The 22,324-nt window shown below is 30.7% G+C and overlaps 1 protein-coding gene across 1 annotated transcript in view; it reads left to right on the top strand.

Annotated features, from left to right (window-relative positions):
- The first annotated feature begins 1,536 nt into the window (after nt 1–1,536).
- The window catches only part of LOC145840602 (basal body-orientation factor 1-like), a 36,117-nt gene continuing 15,329 nt past the window's right edge, over nt 1,537–22,324 (top strand). Inside the window, exons 1-5 of the mRNA XM_082947909.1 lie at nt 1,537–1,620; nt 3,330–3,467; nt 6,381–6,504; nt 11,415–11,480; nt 12,702–12,911. Coding sequence (XP_082804035.1) covers nt 1,583–1,620; nt 3,330–3,467; nt 6,381–6,504; nt 11,415–11,480; nt 12,702–12,911 — 576 coding nt within the window. The 5' untranslated portion in view covers nt 1,537–1,582. The remainder of the gene's footprint in view (nt 1,621–3,329; nt 3,468–6,380; nt 6,505–11,414; nt 11,481–12,701; nt 12,912–22,324) is intronic.

Here is a 22,324-nt window from a genome sequence, read left to right on the forward strand (position 1 = left end):
GGACCTGGTGCACGAAAAAACCTTTCGGTTATCAAGTCATTATTAGTTTAGTTATTGTGTAATATTATGTAAAAATTTTGTAGCCTGAAAGCATAGAGGTACTAATGACAGCTTTGAGAACTGTTGCCATATTGTAGCCCAGTGATTGTCACATATAGGTTGTCCTGACAAGTTTAATGTCCTGAACAAAATATTTAGTAATTACCTAGCATGATGTCACATCAATATCAAACTGAAATTACATTAATTTGATGTCTATTTTAACCTTAATTTTAGGCTAAAATTCTATGTTAAAAGCCTAGTATGTTTAGTCTAAAAAGATACTTGTTTTAAACAAACTGTATAAATACATAAATATAGTTAAATGTATTTATTATAAACTAATAAAACTTAAGTATTTAATCACTTTAATTTTACAGTACTGTATTGATATAATCGATTTATATTGTAAATTGAAAACAATTAAATGTTCAAGTTTTATTTTTTTATGATAAATAAATTTTATTTTAATATTTATGTATTTATAACATGTCATTTTTAGCCTAAAACTGTTGTTAAAGTAGACCTCGAATAAAATAAAATTTAAGTTTGATATTAACAACATCATGCTAGGTAATTACCAAATATTTAACTTTATATTGGTGTATTACTTGATAACCAAAAGGTTTTTGTACACCATATCCTAAAACCAAAACTTTTGAGTGCTTGATTTTATTTTACTGTTCAGTAAACTTAATGAATTAACTGAGTACTCATAATAGAATTATAATACAATCCCAGACACTTTTCAGCTTAATATTTTTATTTTGATTATGTTTTAACAATTTCTGTTGACTAATGGTGATTGTGTCATTCAAACTGTTAACTTTACAACATCTAGACTTTAGATGTAAAATATTACAATTATAAAAGTAAAATTTGAAATGACACTATGGTGAATTTTACCATTTTTAGCCCTGGTTGTAACATTATCTCTATAAGTTACTTAAATAAAATTATAGTTTAGTAAATCTAAGTTAAAAGATTAAAATTGAATTTGAAGTATAAGAAATTTCATTGTAGGTAGATTGTAAATAATAAAAATTACATTTTTTTTAGTCAACTAAAGGTAACAGACCTTTAAAATGTTATAAAATGTTGATTCATACTTGACAGAAATAAAGTTGCACTTTTTTAAACTGTTCAATCAAGAGTATTATTTTACTAATTGAAAACTCTGTATTCATCTTAAATTAGTTTAAGAAAAGTTCAAAAACAATATAAAAATAAAGATTTTTGCAACTGTGGTTTAAATTTCAATTCAATAATATCAATCTAAAAATTGCAAATCTGATTTAATATGACCAGTTATTGTAATTCTATAAAAACTAAGTTGTTGTATAAACAACTATATAGTTTACATTTTTTAAGTTTAGTACTCCTTTTATAATTTTTTAATATGAACTTTAATGTTTTTATTTCAATATATTTTTAAGCTTAAATGATTTCTTTATTTAATTAATTCACTATGCTTTGATTTATATACATTGGTTTTATAGATGCGTTTATATTAATTTAATTGATATAAATAACAAAAAATGTAATGGCACTTAAGAAAAACAAAGAAAAGAAAAAGGATAAGTTTGTTTCTTTGATATTGATAAATGTACATATATAATACTATTTTGTACCATTTAAAGGTAAAATTAATTATTTATGTTAAGATTATTAAGTACAATGTGAAATGAATTTGTCTTTATAAGCAAGTTATTACACTGGTTTCATGATATTTAAAAGTGTATAAATTAATTTACTTACTATATTAACTTTGTTTACTCTCTTCATTATTTTTTTATTTTTATTCTCATTTAAAGCATATTTAAGAATAAATTTTGTTGTTTAATTTTATAGTAACTATTAAAAGAAAATTTCAATAGGTATTTCAACAAAACTCTGTATGGATATTTTCTTAAACATGTTAATAATATCTTCACCTTACAGTTTCAAAGTGAAATACAAACTGTAGTATTTTATTTAAAGACTTCAGCTATTGCCTTTGAAAAAGTATTTAAATACTTTTTAACTTTTACTAAAAACATACCTGTTGATAATGTTTTACTTTATGAAGTATTTAGATTTTTTTTGATGATATAGCAACTAATTTATTAATTAAATTGCTAACAGTTGTCAGACGTTTTTCAATTTTTAATAGATAAACTACTTGAAAGAAAATATTGTAATTAAACTGTATGCAGAGCTCTCAATATTGCAAAAATGATCCGAGTTGAAAATAATATTTAATATTTTATAAGTAACTTTTAACTGCTAGAACGTCTAGATTTCTTTTTGGGACAGTTTTTATCTGAATTTATCTTCACTAATTATTGTTGATAGATTTTAAAACTTTATTTTAAGTTGGTAAAGATGTCATTATGAGTAATAATTTTATAAGAAATGTTTATAGTTTAATGGTGTAGTGTGCATAAGGTTTTTTTTTACTTATCTTCTGCTCTACACCAATTTTAAAAAGTTAGATAACCACTAATTTAAGCATCTCTTTCTTTTATTTATTTTTGACATCATTTAACTAGTTGGTATCATTGGTACTCTTTTGATCATAAATTTAAGTAAATTCTATACAATATATTTTTTAAAGAATGTCTTATTGTGCTATCTTTGAAAAAAAAATGCAAAACATTTATTTTAAACAGTATAAAACTAAATTTAGGAGGAGCATCTTAGCAGATCAGTAAAAATATAATAGGATTGAGAGCTCTAGGCCTTTCAAATGCTTTTGAAAGGATAAATCTTGTTATAAATAACTAAAAATTTAAAACCAACAGTTGAAATTGCTTTGATCCGTAGTACTTGACTTGACATAAAATAAGTACAATAGATAATCAATTATGAATGATTTATTTGTAAATAACCTTAGACAATTAAAACACTAAAGTTAATAAACATCACTTGATAAAAATTAAGTTTAAAAGTTATATTGTCAATAAAGTTTACGTATTCTAATTATAAAAGTTGTTGAAATTAATTTTATATGATAAACATTTCTAATCCTTGGATGGTTAAAAACTTTTTAAATTTAAATTCCTGTTTTACCAGCTTTTTGAATAAGATTTAGTGAACCCTTATGATAAAACTTGCTGTTATACTGAACTCAAAAAAAAAAACAAGTCTCCAATAATGTATCCTTAAATTTTTTGAGTTTAGAACTCTAATTGTTTTGCTTCAAAACTAGTTACCTTCACATTAAAACACTTTATTTTGAAAATTTCATAATCAGGTTTTACAGTTTTATTCATTAAACTTTGCCTGTTTTTAATTTTTTTTTATTCCAGTAAAAAAACTGAAGATGAAAAAGCAAATAAAAAGCCAATTGAAGAAAAAGTAATTGATGAAAAAGAAGCAGAAAAAAAGTTATCTGAAATTTTACAAGCCAAATTAGATGTCTGTCAAAAAAGCCGCAATGAGTTCAGGTTTCGGTTGTTTTCAGTCTACCTAAACTTTTTTATGGATATATTTATTAATTCTAGTATTTTTTTATTTTTACGATCTTGTGTACTTTATTTTATATTTATTATCTCTAATATAGTTTTCGTTTTTACTAATAAAGGTATTTTAAAAATAGTTATAGAATCTTAAAAGTGAATATAATTTTTTTTTGCTTTTGTCCTTTTTTTTTAGTTGTTACAGTCGGAATTTTTCTTGTAATGCAACAACTTTCAAGTAACTGAAATTGAAGATATATTTTTAAAGACTTTTAAAAATTTTAAGAGCACTTGCAAAGAGGTTTTTCTTCCAAATGTTTATATATAACTTACTTTATTTCCAATGTCAAAATATATACGTATTATAATCACTATTTTATAATATATAATTTCAACTAAAAATAAGGACAAATAGTAGTTTTTTAAATAAAAAGTTCTTAAGCCCCGGTTGTTTTAATCCAAGCTATACAAAATTAAAGATTAAGATATAAATATTTATTTAAAGGCATTTTTTTCGACCTGATTATTTTTCAATATAACCTGCTCAGCTAAAAAGATGGTTAGCTGTAGAACCCCTAGTAATTTTTTAGATTTTGATTATTTACAGCATTTTAGTTGCAACATCTGCAAAAACTATTTACCCAGCAAATCTTTTTTCAAATCAAGATCTGGCTGGTATCACATCATATGATCTAGTAAATAACTGATTTAGGCTACTTTATATATAAAGTTTTACCAGTGATAAAAAAGTTTACTATAAAAGCAACCAAAAGTTAATAAATTTGAGAAGAAATACTGATCTATGTTTGACTTGTAATTAATGAAAAGTTTAAAACTGTTACTAGCTATAACATAGCAACTAATTTTTTGTGAAAGTTTTGCTGAAAAAAAAAAGTGTTTATAAAGTTTAATTCTTGTAACATTTATTTTAATTACAGTATTATTAATTTAAATGTTTTTTCTATAAAATAAAGTAAAAGTGTTATCTGAGCAAAATAGTTTATCTTGAAATTTATTTTATAGTTAATGCAAGTATAAAAAAATAAGCATTGTCACTATTTTTTTTTAATTTTTAGTAGTTAAGGGCATATGGGGGTTCAACATTGTTTGTTTTTACAAAAGTTATTATTAGACCTTATATGTGTACTCTAATTATATACTGTAAGATACTTTTCACAGAATAAAAAATTGTTATTAACTTTTGAGGTATGGTCAGTTGTATAAAAAATTTCCTATAAAATAAATTGTTACCGATTTTATCTGAATTTGGAAAAATTCACTAAAAATCTAACTTCTTCTTCATTTTTAGATCATTTTGCTTCAAATTTCTTGGAAGTATTCGTTGCTTTAACAAAAAATAAATCGTATAGTAAGAATTAAAAAAAAAAGTTCAGAATTTTATGACTAAAATTAAAAAATTTTTTTTTTTTTTTTTTTTCAAAAAAAAATTCTACTGAAGTATAGAAAAATCTTACAATATAAATTTTTATTGTTTAGTTGAGATTAAACTGAGAAAGTTTCAGAAAGATTGCTTAAAAACTGTAGGAGAGGAAATATTTTTAATGAAATAGTCTTTTTTTTGTCTTTTTACTTTGGTCCAAAGAACTTATTGAGCTTTCCGACTTTGTACCCTCATGTCTCAAAAACTTGTTTTAATTTTACAAATGGTAAAAAGCAACTTTAAGCTAGATTAAAGATCTTTAAAATAAGATCAACATGTAAATAAATGCCTTACTCTCCCTATGCCTTTAAGTAACTCTTTTATTTTTGTTTTTATCTTTTTTTTAAGTAACAAATACAGTTTTTTGTTGTTTTTATTTTGTTCTTCAAGTTATTATTTTTATTTAATTTTAAGAATATAGACTTAATATCTGAATACAATAATCAAAGAAAACTGCAATTCCTGTTTTTACAATTACCTTATATTTTGCATCCTTTATTTTTTCTCAGTTTTTCACTTAATTTGTTGTAAAAAACTAGCTTAACTTTTAAAAACGAATTAATTTGTTAAATTTGGTAGCTTTTTATGCTGTGCCCTTTTATAAATGTGTGAAATTGATATTTTTACTTAATAAAGAAATATATGTAAGTATATGTTAAACTGTTTTAATATTTATAAATGAAGTAAACATAGCTATATTTAAACTTCATCTTTATTGTTATTTACACATTTTCAAAAGCATAATAGCATGTTAAAATATAAAATTGTTATGAATAAAATTTATAATGGATTGTATAGAAGTTTGTTTTTATTTTAATTTATTTATTTTAAAAGAGCTTCTTGAGAATCTTCTAAACTAAACAGAAAATTGTGAATTATAAAAACTTTTGTATACAACTTTTATCATAATTGGAACGGGTTTTAACCTGTTGTGGTGGCCTTTTCATCTGTCTTTGACTCTTGGCTTATCCTGTGAACACTATTTAAGATTTCATACAAAAAAAAATGTTGAAGATATTTTGCTGTTAACTTAATTTTTTACGATTGTATAGCGTAGCAAAAAACTGAAACAAATTTTTAATTTAATTTGATAGAAAAGTTAGTTGTAATAAATAAATATAAAAAATGTATTTCAATTTAAAAAAATCATAAACTTAAATTACTTTATTAATAAAAGTCTTTTAAAGTATTAAAGTTATGACGTTTTCTTGTGCCAATTTAGTAATACAGCTATAGAGATTTTTTATTGGTCTTCTTGTAAAATTAATTTTTATATAAATGCTAGTAAAATTTGAAGACTTAAGTTATGAACCAAAAAAAAAATAACACCAATGATTAATTAAACTTATTTTTAATGTGTTTAAAAAAGAACTTATATATTTATTCTTGATAAGCTGTGAACTTGTTACGATCAACAGAATATACTATTTTTATATTTTTTTTATTTTTTTTAAATATAGGGATAACTACAAGAAAGTGATTCTGGAAAATGAAAAACTTCATCAAACACTATTCCAGGCTGAAAAAGATACAATTGAAGTTATAACGTACTTGAAAAAAGAAGATCTAATAAAGGATGAACAAGTATATATTATAGTAAAATTAAAAATTAATTTAACTAAACTAGTTGCAATACATATTTATAACAGTTCCAAGATATAGAAGCCATAACTAGAATAAATCTCTTATGTTAGTTTTAAAGTATAAATTTTCAAAATTTTCAAGAAAATTTATCTAAACTAATCTTTTTTTTATACCAGTTCAATATATAAGCATAAACTTAATATGCTTAATAATTTTAACTTATTAAGTAATTTTAAGTTGTATTTGATTAATGGCAGACTTTTGTACTTTTAAATGTATGTAAGGAATATACAGTCAATATAACTTGTATTAGCATAAAAAATAAAAATAAAGTTTATGTTTAGAACTTTTACAGTTAAAAGAATAGTTACATGAATAGTTTATTATAAATTAAAAATTACAACATTTTACACATTAAAAAGTTTTTCAATATAGTTTTAAGCTGATGTTGTTAGTTAGTCTAAATCAGAGTTTCCCAAACTCATTTCATTATCGAAATCTAAAAAATAGTCGCCCTGTTTATTAAAGATGACCTAGTAGATTACCCATAACTTTTTTGCTCCTTAACTAATTTTGGAAAACCTTGGTTTAGATCAGGGGTCGGCAAACTGCGGCCCGCGGGCCAATTGCGGCCCGCGAAGGGTAAATCTGCGGCCCGCGAGCACGTTATTTTTTTGAATGGAATGCGGCCCGCGAAAGAAAGTTTTGTGGCCCGCGAGCATGTAAAAGTGGCCCGCTGAGCAATAATATATTTCAAGTAATTTTTTTTTCGGTAATTCGATTTAATTTGTTTAGTTTGGTTTTAAGTCTCTGTATAACATTTAAAAATAATTAGAAGAAGTTACTACTTAAATTTAAAAATGTGAAAAAGACAGATTAGCATTCTAACAGGATATTTGTCTGAGTTTCATAATAACTTCTATTTTACAACAGCAAGTAATTATCTGAAAAAAGAGTGCTTGAATTTAATAAGTTAGTTATATTATACCTATTTATCAAATAAACTAAATGCAAATGTTTCCCATTTTGTACAAAAGTAATGCACAGTAATTAACTAAAGTGTCATTTATTTATAGCTTAGATATTCTTTCCAATATTTTTTATACCTAAGTTTCTTTTATATATTTTTTATTTGTAAATGTTATGTTTTAGTGTATAGTAATAAGAAAAAAAGGTTTATTTAAGTTTTGTTTTGACACATTTTAATTTTTTAGAAGTTTTCTTTGCACTTGAATTAATTTATATGCACACCAACTTAAAAAAATGCTCATATTTTAAACCACTTTTTATAAAATACTTTAGTTAGTTTAAGTTTAGTTTATGCATAATTTTCTAAGTGTGTTTTTTGCATGTAATATCTAAATTTGTACAGACACAATTAAAACAGTATATATGACATAAGCTAATATAGTTTTTGTTAGGTATACATTTTCATTTTTCAAACATTGATTTTGTCAAACTAAGTTAACTTTTATGCTTTGCATATCAATACACACATTTGCTGTTATTTGGAGCTACCTATTTAATATAAACTAGACTTAGGGATAGTTTATAAATATTGACACACACTCAGACTATCACTACTTGAAGACTTCAAATCTCAGGCCAACTAAGTCATTTTATAAGTTTTTGGCTAGAATTGTTTTTTGTATACAAAAATATCAGGAATGTTTTTGTTAATTCAGGCTGGCTTTTTTGCTTAAAAGAGTGGCAAATTAAACTTATGATGTAAGTTTTGCTCAACCCAAAGTGTTAGTTTCAGTTATAATATATGTTATAATATATCAAGCTTTGAACTTGAAAATTTATGCTTAAAAATTTTGGAAAAAAACTTGAATTTTGAGAATTTTTGAAAATGCCTGGAGTTTCAAACAATTTTTACATGCAAAGTAGTGAAATTTCAAATTGACACAAAAAATTAGCAAATAAACATTTCTTTATTAAAAAATATACTAAAGTAGCTTAACAGTGTTTTTTAATATTGATATACTTTATAAGACACTTTTTAAACTTTAATTAAACTTTATACTAAAAATAAAAGAAGGAATTGTACTTCTAAAAACTTTTGGTGCATTGCACCTTTACTTGTAAAATTTCACCGATTGTTGTGCTTCGTGTTTGAACTAAACCAAGAAATTATGCTAAAATGTCAAAGTTAAAAAAACAACTCTAATGAAAATTCTCAGATGAGCAATAGTTTTTCTATCAGTGCTCTCATCTTAACATATTGATTAAAGTCATAATTTGATTTATGCGACTTTATAACCTTAATGCATTTCCTAAATAGGACTTTTTGTTGTCATTGAAGAAACAAACAAAAGTTTCTCATTACTGCCAACAAAAGTTCTTTAAAAAAGTTTTCAATTATAAATGGTATCTCATTATTAATAATAAATTTTGCTACTTTATAACTTGCCTTAACAACTTTTTTCTGATAATTCTGTAGTTACTGAAGATAATCATGTGCTTTGTTGGAACTGACTTTGGTGATTTGTTTTTTTATCGTTTCTCGCAATAACTCCTAACTAACGTTTTTTTTTGTTCTCGTCTTTTATTTTACAACTAATATTTTTAAATTCTTATTGCAGATAAAGAATTGCTGTAATGCTTAATAAAAAAGAAGTTTTTCCCTTCGCTAATGACTAAATTAAGTTTTATACTTTTGTTAAAAATATTTAAGAAAGTTAATTGTCCATTCCAGCTGACTTATATTTTTTTGGCAAGTAATTTGTTTACTGTTAATAAGTTTTGTTATTTCTTTATGTTGTGAACTTTGTTTTAACTGGGTTGCTACACAAACAGGCTATTTTAAAAGCTTGAAAACTCAGATGTGTGTGAAACTTTTATTTCAAACACTTAAATAAATCTAAGAATTCCCAGAATAGTTTTTATGACTGTAGTGTAGTTTACTAATTGTAGTTTTTTCTTTTTTTTTTACACTTTGTGTACTTTTTAATGATGATGATATTTTTTACTAGGTACTTAAGCTTGATTTACAACAATTTACTAGCTTTTTAAACTTTTAATGAACTTAGGCTGGTTTGATACAACTCAGACATTTTTGCTTTTTAAGTGACAACCATGTAAAAGACTAGTTATTAATAAGATATTTTATTTAAGTATTCGAGAATTAACTATGTTAAAGAATTTGTTCTAGCTTTCTATAATACAAACAGGTATTAATTTTATTAAATTAACTAATTACTAAGTTTTTTAATGAATGTAAACTATTTAATACGCAAAAACTTTTTTTTGAAGTTAATATTCTTAGAAATATGAAAAAAGGGGTTAATAATATAACAAATATATAAAAGTAACTAATAAATTGTCTTTCAAGTTTGGTTTTTATAGAGAGTTAAATTGTATGTAAAATTACAAAAGTATTAAATTTAACTTAGTAAGTGCTTATGAAAGTACATAGTTTATAAACACTTAAGTATATTAGTCAATGTAAATTTTATTCTAATTTTATTTAATTTAAATAGTCATTCTATGTATAGCTAAAAGTTATTTAAAATGATAAGGTGAATAAAAGTAAAACTTTTCTCTATTGTGAATAAAACTAAAACCAAAAGATTATTCAAATGTCACTAAAACTAAAACTGCGGCCCGCGAAGACTTTGTAAACTTGAAATTTGGCCCGCGACCACCAACTGCCTGCCGACCCCTGGTTTAGATAGTTACTGCTTTTATAACTTGAGTTTAATCTTCTAACCTTAAGGTTTAATTTCTATATAATATCAAGATTGTAAACACAAGATTTAGTGTTATGTTAAGTTTAGTTATACAATGTCCTTTAACAAATTAAATATTCTTGGAAAACATATTAGATATTAGATAAGTGAATTTTTCTTATTAACTAAAATTTTTGAATAAAAAACAACTAATCCACCTTATTTAACCAATTTAAGGCCATAGGGGGGTAGGCCATGTTTTTTACAAGTTGATCTTATTTTATAGAGTTTTTACTAAGCTTCAAGTTGCTTTTTACCGTTTTTAAAAATTCGAATTAGTTTTTGAGATATGACCGGCCAAAGTCGGGCCGCATAACAGGTTCCTTATGGGGAAGGAAAAACTAAAACGGCGAAAAAAGACTAATGCATTCAAAATCTATCTCCTCCTTCATTTTTTAAGCAACCTTCTTCAAACTTTCACAGTCTATTCTTTATACAATAAAAAAAAAAACGTTATTTGTGACTTTAAAAAATTTCAAGTAAAAATACCTTTTTTTTGAAAAAAAAAAAAATTTGATAAAAAATCACTTTTTTTTTTTTTTTTGTCATAATATTTTTATTTTTTAAAATTATTAAAATTCACAAATAACGTTTTTTTCTCATAATGTAAGGAACATTTCCTGAAAATTTGAAGAAGATTGCTTGAAAAATGAAGGAGAAGATAGATTTTAAAGCCCGTTTTTAAAAACTCGAGAAAAACGGCTTTAAAGTTACCCTTTGTATACCCTTTATAAAGACAACCCTTTATATAACCGGTCATAAAAAAAAAAGTTACTTAATATTTTTAGAATCTAAAAAAAGGATCTGAAAGATTATGAAATTTACTATAATATAAGTCTATATGTTATTTTTGGTCAAAAAATGGCTTCTACCCCCCCCCCCCTATGGCCTTAAATAATATAATGTTTATATACTGTAAATAAACGTATATCTAACTTTTAAAAATATTGTTTTTAACTATTTATTGAACCAACATAAACTTAATGGCCTTAATTATCATAGATAAAAAAAGTTAAACTATGAAAAAATACCTTAATAAATTATATTTCAATTGAAGAATATTTCTCCAATACTTTTTGCAACCCTTTTTCAAAATATTTTTTTTAATAATAATTAAATAAATTCCTTTTATTACCAAAACTAAATTTATTAGCTTATGTTATGTTATTTTTTAAGATTTGCAAACTAGAACAAACTGTACAAGATCTAAAAGAAGATCATAGACTAGAAGCGGGAGAGATAGTTAGTCACACATATTTTTGTAACTTTTTCGTGTACTGTATACTAATAAATACTCATTTTCTTACTTTTTATATATAGTTTTAAACCTATATGAATTATAAGATTTTAAATTTTTTGATTAGTTAAGTTTTTTAATCGCTACTTTTTAAATTGATAACCAACTTTTAAAACTAAGACTTAAGAGCTTTTGCAATACATCTTAGTTTTAAATTTATGATGTAACAGGTTCTAAAGTTTTTTCTTTAAATAAAACTAGACAATTTTTTTTACTGTTCAGGGTTGCCAAAAATCCTGGAAAAACCTAAAATTTTGAACAAAAATCACTTAAAAATCTGGAATTTTAAACAATTTTAACATGTTAAGTAGTAAAAATTTCGATTTGACACAAGAAATCTATCATATAGAAAACTTTTTTTTTGTCATCATCAATTTTTTTTATTAAAAAACACATTTGAAGTAGCTTTACAGTATCTTTTCAATGTTTTTATACCTTAAACTTAACTTTAAACTAAAAGTAGACCCAAAAACGTTGAGGAAATTTTGAAATCCTGGAGAAAATTTGCCAAAAACATATGGCAACCCTCATTGTTTCTTTGGCTAATTGTACATTGAATTTTTGTTTAAAACTAGAACTAAAATAAAATAAAATTTCATAACAAACTTTTTTTAAACACAATTTTAACCAGTTTGCATAAAAAATTGCTACCAGGCTATAAAAAAGTAAAACAGTCTTATTTTTATGTGGGTGCACGACTATTCAAATTCGGACAATTCAAATTCCGACAATTCAAATTCTTAATAAAAAATTGAAACTGCTTAAAATAAAAAAGTAATGTATATTTGTCTAAAATAAAAAAAATGCATATATAAATCATATAAATACCTACAGACCATTTTTTTCTTTTTGCAAAAAATTAAATATTTTTTGAGATATGGATTTATTAAAGAAAAAAATTAGTTATTTTATATAAAATTTAAAATATCTTGAAAAATATTTAAGATTTTTATAAAAAAATAAAGTGGCTTTTAGATATTAATAAGATCTACATAAGCATTTTTTATGTTTTTTCAAATTTATATTACTTTTTTAGATATAGTCCTTTAAACATTTTTTTAAGAATTTGAATTGTCGGAATTTGAGTTGTCCGAATTTGAATTGTCATGTAACCTTTTTATGTTAGGAAATTTTCTATTTACTAATCTGTATAAACAAACTTTCAGATAAAAGAGTTCACGAAGCAGGTGGCGGAGCTGCAGCAGCAGCTGGACGAGAAGAGCGAGGAGGTGAAGATCATGCAGACGGAGCTGAAGCAGGTGAAGGAGTTCAGGAGGAGGAAGGCGCAGATGCAGGCGGAGCTCGACAGTATCCGGGAGAGTCTGTTCGAAACCAACAAGATGCACAAGATCACCATGCAGCGGATGGAGCACAAGGTTTGTGATTTTTTTCTTGTTTGTTTTAAAGTATCCGAGTGGGATATTTAAAAAATATATTTCTAAAATTTTTTAGAAGTGTTATGTTAAGTTCTTATTAGTAAGCTTTTTAAATACTTTTTTAATTTAGTTTTTTTTTTCATGCAGAGGATGCAGCACAAAGAATTTTTTGTCTTCTCATAAGTTCTCTAAGTGTTAAAGTTTAATATTTTAAAATTATTTGTTGTATAGTTATTGTAAGTCTACATAAGAAGCATAAGTAATAACCGGGACACGTTCAAAATCCACCCGCAATCAAAATCCACCCGCGATCAAAATCCACCCGATCAAAATCCACCCGATCAAAATCCACCCGATCAAAATCCACCCGAGTCAAAATCCACCCGATCAAAATCCACCCGGGTCAAAATCCACCCGATCAAAATCTACCCGGTTCAAAATCCACCCGATCAAAATCCACCCGGGTCAAAATCCACCCGATCAAAATCCATCCGAGTCAAAATCCACCCGAGTCAAAATCCACCCGTTCAAAATCAACCCGGTTCAAAATCCACCCGATCAAAATCAACCCGGTTCAAAATCCACCCGATTAAAATCAACCCGATCAAAATCAACCCGAGTCAAAATCCACCCGAGTCAAAATCCACCCGTTCAAAATCCACCCGTTCAAAATCAACCCGGTTCAAAATCCACCCGATCAAAATCAACCCGGTTCAAAATCCACCCGATTAAAATCAATCCGATCAAAATCAACCCGAGTCAAAATCCACCCGATCAAATTTCACCCGGTTCAAAATCCACCCGGTTCAAAATCCACCCGATCAAAATCAACCCGAGTTCATTTTTTTTCGAAATAAGAATTAATTTCTAATAGAATTTTGTAATATTGAATAAAGTTATATGTTTAAACAACTATTGGTATAAAAAAGAGTAAGTATTTATAAAGAAAGAAATTTTAATTTATTTATTAAAATAATTAAAAAAATAAGTTAAACAATATAATTAAACAGCATTAAAAAAAAAATTCATAGTAGCTTCACAAGTATTTAAAATGTTTATAATTTATTAATGTTAGTAGTGTTGGTGTTACTTGTAAGCATTGCGCCTGCTTCGCACTGCTTTTGTGAAGAGAAGAGAAACCTTTTTTCTTCGAGAAGCAGACTGCATAAAAATAGACGTCGCAAGAAGGGCGTAGGCATTCGGCATAGGGTTTTTGATTATACACTTTGTGAAGAGACATTCTTATTTCGCAGTCAGCGAGGGCTTTTAGTTTTGACTCACTTAACGAATACATTCGACATAAGGCCGTATTAGGCGTTTGTTATCACTTAGAGAGGGCTTTGTTTGATTACACTTTAAGCGAAGAGGCTTATTTTTCACATAGCCAGTCCGCTAAAACGTTAGATCGAGAGATTGAGTTTCAACCCGAAACGATTACCGGCGTTAGAAACCAGCTCGAGACGTCTTGTAGTAGTCAGCCCAGTGATTTGTTGTGGTAATTTAGTTCCTGAGCTTTTGTCCTGCACGAGTGTGAGTGTCTTTTTTTGTATCGTAATATTAGTTTTCTGGTGTAAAATAAACTTTGTGTTAACAATTCTCTATCTAACAGTTTAATTTAACTAACTAAGTTTACAATTATCTAAGTTAGATTATAGTAAGTTAACGGTAGATTACGAAAGTAGCATTTGTTAAGTATTTTTTTAATTTTTAATTGACTACGGTAAGTGGTCATTATTACACTAAGTCGAGCCTCGACTAGCTATACCTCGTTTCCAGTTCGCATTACTGAGCTCATTCTCGGTTAAGTGCGGTGAAAAATCAACAGACCGCATTACTGAGTTCCAACTTGGTTAATTGCATAAGAATTCGCACCAATTCGCATTACTGAGCGTTGACTTGGTTAATTGCGGAGAATTCTTATCTGTTTGCATTTCTGAGTTCTATCTCGGCTAATTGCAATTGATTTCTTCACGGAAACTCCGCGGTTAGCTTTTTCCTGGAAGAATGAGTTCCAAAAATAAGAACCCCAAGGCCATGTCAACAACCCACATCTCTGACATGGTCAAGAAGCACACAAAGCGTGCACACTCGGCCGATAAAGCGTCAAGCTTTAAGAGGCGAGACCAACAAAGTAACTCCGAGCTGTTAGCTGATCCTCACGCAGCTACAACCAAACCTTCAACTGTAGAAACCGTACCTACTAAACAAGAATCAAACAAAGATGAAAACAGAGAAACAACAGCGGAGAGTTATAGTGGCGTCCTTAACCGCCCGACTACTCCAACCTTTCAAAACACAAATGAATATATAACGAAGACGATGACAGAAAAGAAGCGAGAGATGCGCAAAACCTGCTTCCCAGAAGGCGGGTTACCATCCATGCCAATGGGAAGTGATTGTGGATCTATGTATCCAGCACCCGGCCACAACCAGGCCGATCACTATTTAGCACCGGATGATGCTGACGAGTTCAATTTGAAACAACAAAACGAAGAACTCAAAGCTCTTTTGAGCGATTGTCGGTCAGCGTTAGCCAAAGTTACACAAGAAAGGGAAAGAACAAACATGGCTGACGCACGATACAACAATTGTCAAAATAATTACGTTTCACCAGCGTTTGACGCTTTGAACATGAGGGAGGGCCAATGCTCGCAAGAGTACAGACCCTCTGTCAGAAAAATGACTAATTATACTTTTGACAAAATGGCGAATACGCGATGTAGTAGAGGGCCAAATTATCTACCGACTTTCAGAAATTCCAACACCGAAGATGAACGTCATGTGCAACAAGCACCTCCCACCAACCAACTCATACATCAAAATGAAGCAATGATTATTAAAAATGAGCCGGTTAGGGATGAGCGGCGTATACAAGTGATGCCTGCCCCCGAAAATATCAACACTAGGGACAGTCGGTACCCGGGACAGTCTAAATTTTGCGACTACCGTGAACCGGTCTACAACAATTTTAACGACAATTCGTATATAAATGTTAGCGATAACGATCTCGAACGTAAGTTCCATCGGTTTAGTAAAATTACTAACCCTCGTCAAACCCTGAATTATTTCATAGGAGAATTTGAACGGTTGAACGTCACAAACGATAGAACTAAATATAATATCATAGTCGGAAAATGGGTTCCCGACGAAGTATCTCAATACTACGGCTTGACCAACCCTGAAGATCGTAATTTTCAGACGTTCAAGGAGTTTTGCGAGAAACGTGATAATTTACTGACACCCATTCTCAGCAAACCTCCAGTTCACACGAGCAAAACACCTTTCAGTGTTTACCTAACCGAGGCTACTGAATGGGCATATGCTAAAGAAGATGATCGTGTAAAATTTTTCCTATACTATCATGCACCCGTCTCTTTAAAAAGCAGGATTGAAGAGTACTTCTTGGAGGACCTGTCACAATTCAAACGTCGTGTACAATCCATCTGGTCCCGCCAGGATGACGACTACTACGCACGAAACCAACAAGTAAATTATGATAGGTCAAGAAGAAACCAAAACCAACGGTTTAGTAAGCGTCGGAACAACGGGAGAGATAATTTCCCTGACCAAAATTACATAGATGATGGTAACTACGATCAGAGTTTCGACAATCGAAACCAAGATCATGGTAACAATGGGAACTACACCCAAAACTCCAATAACCGGAACCGGTACCACGGAAACGGTAACAATAACAGACGAAATTACAACGCTCGAAACCAGAATTACGGCAACAATAGTAACTATGGCCGTAACGCCAATGGCAGAGACCGGAATTACAACAACGACTCCGGTAACGAACGTAATTATAACAACAGAAGGAACTCCAATGACGATTACAATGACCATCGTAATGTCACTCATTCAAATGAGCCTCCTTCCAGGCCGAATAGTGTAAACAATTACCCACGACAGGGAAACTCCCTCCCACCCTCGCAGTAACGCGAGGCTCAGGGGGTGGGGTTAAAAAGTCTCGTGTTAGATTCGCCGAAGATACCCCAAAAGCCTGTAATATAGGTTATGGCCGATCTGACATATCTGATTCTGTACATACTTCACAAGAGGGAAATTCCCCTAATTCAAATGTATATATCCCGGAAACACACGTTGATAGAGACCTAGAGAGGGAACGCAAACATTATACAAAAAGCAAAAATTCCGTTCCTTCACAGGATGTAGATAATGGCGATCATCAACGCAGAATTGGGATTACCGTCGATAAGACGCCAAACATAATTCCTGTTGTACATAAAGAAATGAGTACTCCTGGTTGCTCGAAGAACTATCAAGAAACCAGTCAGATTAAAAATTATAACGTACATGATGACGCTACGATAAATAAAGCGTTACATTCAAATGTCCATGATGAGGACAAAGCCGAGCCACATTGCTCGAAGAGCCATTCGGAAAATGATACTCCGAATGAGTTTCACCTTCATAATGTTTCTAGGGAAGAAACATTGATTTTTCATTCAAATGTCCATGATGAGGACAAAGCCGAGCCAGATTTCTTGAAGAACCATTCGGAAAATGATACTCCGAATGAGTTTCCTCTTCATAATGTTTCTAGGGAAGAAACATTGATTTTTCATTCAAATGTCCATGATAAGGACAAATCCGAGCCAGATTGCTCGAAGAGCCATTCGGAAAATGATACTCCGAATGAGCTTCCCCCTCATAATGTTTCTGAGGAAGAACCATTGATTTTTCATTCAAATGTCCATGATGAGGACAAAGCCGAGCCAAGTTGCTCGAAGAACCATTCGGAAAATGATACTCCGAATGAGTTTCACCTTCATAATGTTTCTGGTAAAAAAACATTGACTTTTCATTCAAATGTCCATGATGAGGACAAATCCGAGCCAAATTGCTCGAAGAACCATTCGGAAAATGATACTCCGAATGAGTTTTCCTTTAATAACGTTTCTGAAGAAGAAACATCGATTTTTCATTCAAATGTCCATTGTGAAGACAATAAGATCCAAATCTGCTCGACGAGTCCCCAAACATCCCTAGAAGAGGTGGAGGAACCTCCCAAAAGAACAGGGGAGAAGACAGGTCTTCCCGAACCACTGGAACCTAAACCTCCACCCAACTCGTCCTTAAACATTAAAGCCCAAGCTGAGAACAGCTGGATTTTCAGAATCAAAAAACCCATGAAAATTAACAAAAATAGTCTGCCTCAACAGTTGTTATATGTTGTGGACAGCACTTCGGGCGTCATTTTTATTATTGACACGGGAGCCGAGATTTCTCTCATTCCCAAGTCATTGACAAATGGCATAGATCATTACTTCCGCCCCAAAACTCGGGCCATTACGGGAATCGGAAACTCTCAAATCTATCCTGTGGGCAGCACAGAAGTTTGCTTGAAACTAGGGGACTTTGACGAAATAAAACACACATTCTTAGTAACACAGGAAAAAATAGACTTCGGTGTCATAGGTCTAGACCTGTTGTGCCCGCACCAACTAGTTATTTCACCATTTACGGCCAAACTGATCAGTAATCTTACAAATCGCTCAGTTGATTTGTATACGGCTGATACCTTGCCGGCTTCAACGTTTAACGTCATCCAAGATGAAAATAACCACAATGAGACAAAAAGTCTAGAAGATCAATGCACACAGATGCTAGATAGATACCCTGAATTAACTGAGTGCCCCGATTACACTAAACCGGTTAAACATAACCATGTTCTCGATATAATCGTAGATGACTTTCAACCAAGACTAGTCAAAGCCCGTAAATGTAACGGCGCCAAGAGGACTGCTGTAGTTGAGAACTTTGCTGATCTCGTACAAAGAGGTGCAATGTCACGTGGTATAGCTGACATGTGTGCCTCTCCAATTACCATTGTGCCAAAAAAGGATGGCTCGATGAGGGTCTGTGTGGATTACTCGTTCCTTAATTCTCACACTCGACCTTTGTCATATCCTCTGCCTAGGATCGACGACCTCCCTGAGATCGTACCAGGAGGAACAAAATTCTTTAGCAATCTAGACTTAAAGGAGGCGTACTATAGCCTGCCCATACACCCAAGCTCGCGTGATTATGCAGCCATCGTTGCTCATCATGGGGTATTCGTTCCTAATCGAACCACATTTGGTTTGAAGAATGCCCCCATGAGATTCCAGCAGATGATGGAATGCATCTTATCACCCTGTGCACAATTTATTTTCGTATATCTGGACGATATTCTGGTATTCAGCTCATCTGAAGACGAACATCTAGAACACGTTGAAAAAGTTTTCCAGACCTTGAGCAAACACGGCCTTTATCTGAATAGAAAAAAGTGCGTTTTTGCCAAATCTAAAGTTACTTTTCTAGGCCATTCGGTAGGCGTAGATGGTATTGACATCTTAGAAGAAAAAGTCAGGGCAGTCAAAGAGTTGCCCATGCCGGGGAATAGAAAGGAACTTAAAAGGTTCCTCGGTATGGTCAACTACTATTTTGACCACATCCCAAAGTTAGCTGAAACGACTAAACTTCTAAATGAAGTTTCAGGGGGCCCGAAATCTACCAATAGGAGACCTCTAAAACTGAATGACGCACAAATATTGGCTTATCATAAAACAATCGACGCGTTAGCAAACGCCGCCACTCTAGCATTTGAACACCATGGCAAACCACTGATTATCTACTGCGACGCAAGCGATACACATATCGGCGCTGTGCTCGAGCAGGAAGGGAATGACGGAGAGCGGCGACCTCTAGCATTTTTTTCCAAGAGCTTATCGCCCCTCAAACGCGTCCGCTCAACTTTTTATAAAGAGTTACGAGCACTGTACGTAAGCATCAGACACTTTCAGAGTCGGATAATAGGTAGGGATCTTATTATCAGGACGGATAGTCAGGCTGTGGAGAAAGCTGTTAATAATCCTTTAGGGAACCAATCCCCTACAGAGCAACGTTATATAGTTGCCATAAAGGAGTACAACCCCACTGTCATACACATTAGTGGCAAAGACAATCAAGGAGCCGACTATATGAGCCGGCCACCGCCCCCAAAAGTACTATACGCTAGATCATACTATGACGATCCAGACTACATCTGTAGCTCTTCGTCGGAGTCTGAAGACTCAGAGTCTGAAGATGATGTTTCAGAAGAAGAAGAGCAATTGATAACTGCTAAATCTTTAAATAGAACAGAAATAGCAAGACTACAAAAAGAAGAACGGGATCTTATCGACCAAGCAATAAAACTAGAGAAAACGGTTGAATATGAAGACCCTGAGGGCATTGCGATCATTCGAGAAGAAGGAAACGCCAAAATCATACTGCCCACTCTACTACGCCTCACAGCGTTTGAGATAGCTCACGGATATATACATCTAGGTAAAGAAAAATCCGTATTAGCTACCTCTAAAGATTATTGGTGGCCAACGTTAGCCAAAGACGTTGAGTACTGGTGCAAAACCTGCGTCGATTGCCAGGCTACGAAAGTAACCAGGTACAATCGACCCAGGATAGGGTTCTTTCCAGATAAAAATGAGCGTTTCCAATACGTTCACATGGATCTGGTGGGTCCTTTGAGAACAGCATCAGAAGAGAACCGCTATATATTGACCGCCAAAGACCGGGGTACCGGTTTCTTGGTGACTGCACCAATTAAAAACAAGAAAGCTGAAACCGTTAGAAACGCATTCATACAAGCCTGGTGCGGAGTGTTTGGCGTTCCACAGGTTGTTGTCACAGACAACGGAAAAGAATTTAAAAATTCCGTTGTTGCAACCGCTTTTGAACAATTAGGTATCGATCATCACTTTGTACCAGTATATAGCCCTTCTTCAAATGGTTTCATCGAGAGGCAGCATCGAACAATCAATGTGGCTCTCCGTGCTTTAACCGATGAAACGAACTGGAGTTTACATCTTCCATTAATCACTGCTGAAATTAACAACGCATTTTTGGAAGGCTCTCCGTTTACACCGTCACAGTACGCGTTAGGTGTCTGCACGAACCTTAGCGGCCGCGTACTGTTTAACAAAGTAGGAAATGAGAAAACGGAACCCGGTGTTTTTGATACCCTACGCTTTTTGTTTTCCATGTCGGGAATTTCCCGAAACCATAAGAAACACTACAACAAATCTATATATTACGAACCTGATTTATTTCAGTGTGAGAAGATCTGGCTGAAAAATCCCACTAAAACACACCTCAGCCCATTATATAGCGGCCCTTATCCAGTTCTAGCAGCAAGTGATTGCTCAATGATTATACAAAAAAACAGTCGTGTGGTTAAAGTTCCCATAAAATTGGTAAAGTCATACTACCCTCGAGAAGATTTGAATGCAAACGGGGAAAAACAGGGACGAACTAACCGCTATTACTTACGAGAACGGAATATAGCTCAAAAGTACAATGAAGAAAGCTCGGGAAGTGACTCTGAGTAACTTATAATTGAAGAAACGAATAACCGTCGCATTAAATCAACAACTTTTCATTATGCGACTGATTCTTTAAATAAACTTCGAGAAAAACCTTAATTTCAACGATTTCTATAGTTAAAAATTTGCAAAAATTTTTTCCATTATTAAAACCATATTTTAGTCAAAATTTACGTGGCATAAAACGTTAAATTCTCTGACATCTACGATTACGATTCTTCGTTATAATATATGATACTTCTAACCAAACTGAAGTTGCATATTGTATAACTTTACCAAATCGAAGCTAACGGGCATATGAAAACGAAGGCACAAGTTTTTTCTTTTCATTTGCAAACATTTTTACGTCTTTTGACATCTTTCAATGGCAAACACGGTTATTTAAAACTCAAATGTTTTCTTAAGTAATATAAAACAGTTTCGAGTTTTAGCCGATTTCGGTTAAACCGTAAAAACGACAAAACGAAATTTGTTTAACTACTAGATTTAGTTACGTTACTTAAAACAAATTTCATTTCGCAGCAAGTGCATTACAATAACAACTACTGAATTACAAACTAAAAACTCGAACGTTGTTTTTGAAATGCTTCTGTGTGAAAATGTTATCGAAATTCAAACGAAACATTGCGTTGTAAATTATTGCCACTTATAAACTTGAATCGAAACTTTCCGTTTTTACTTCGAAAAATTCAGTGTTTGTAAATTTCTTTCGCAACCACAACTATAAAATATTTTAAAGGGAGTAAAAAGTTGAAACATTCCAAACTTTTAAACCAGAAAGTGATAAAGAAATTCAACTTTTCAGCACCAATAAACGTAAAATACAGCTGCATTTATTTTGAATTGCTGAAGTCTAGTAATAGATGCTTAACTTCGTGGGAAGTCGTAAAACTCGTTTCATTATTTCAATTGTTTTTTTGTTTGTTACGTAAACATCGAAACAACCAAAAATAACTTTAACGATTGAAACGAAGTTACAGACTAGTAAAAATAATACATTAAAATCACATTAGCGAGTTAGAG

Source organism: Thalia democratica, chromosome 7, assembly GCF_965202585.1.
Source record: "Thalia democratica chromosome 7, ktThaDemo2.hap1.1, whole genome shotgun sequence".
Taxonomy (NCBI): Eukaryota; Metazoa; Chordata; class Thaliacea; order Salpida; family Salpidae; genus Thalia; species Thalia democratica.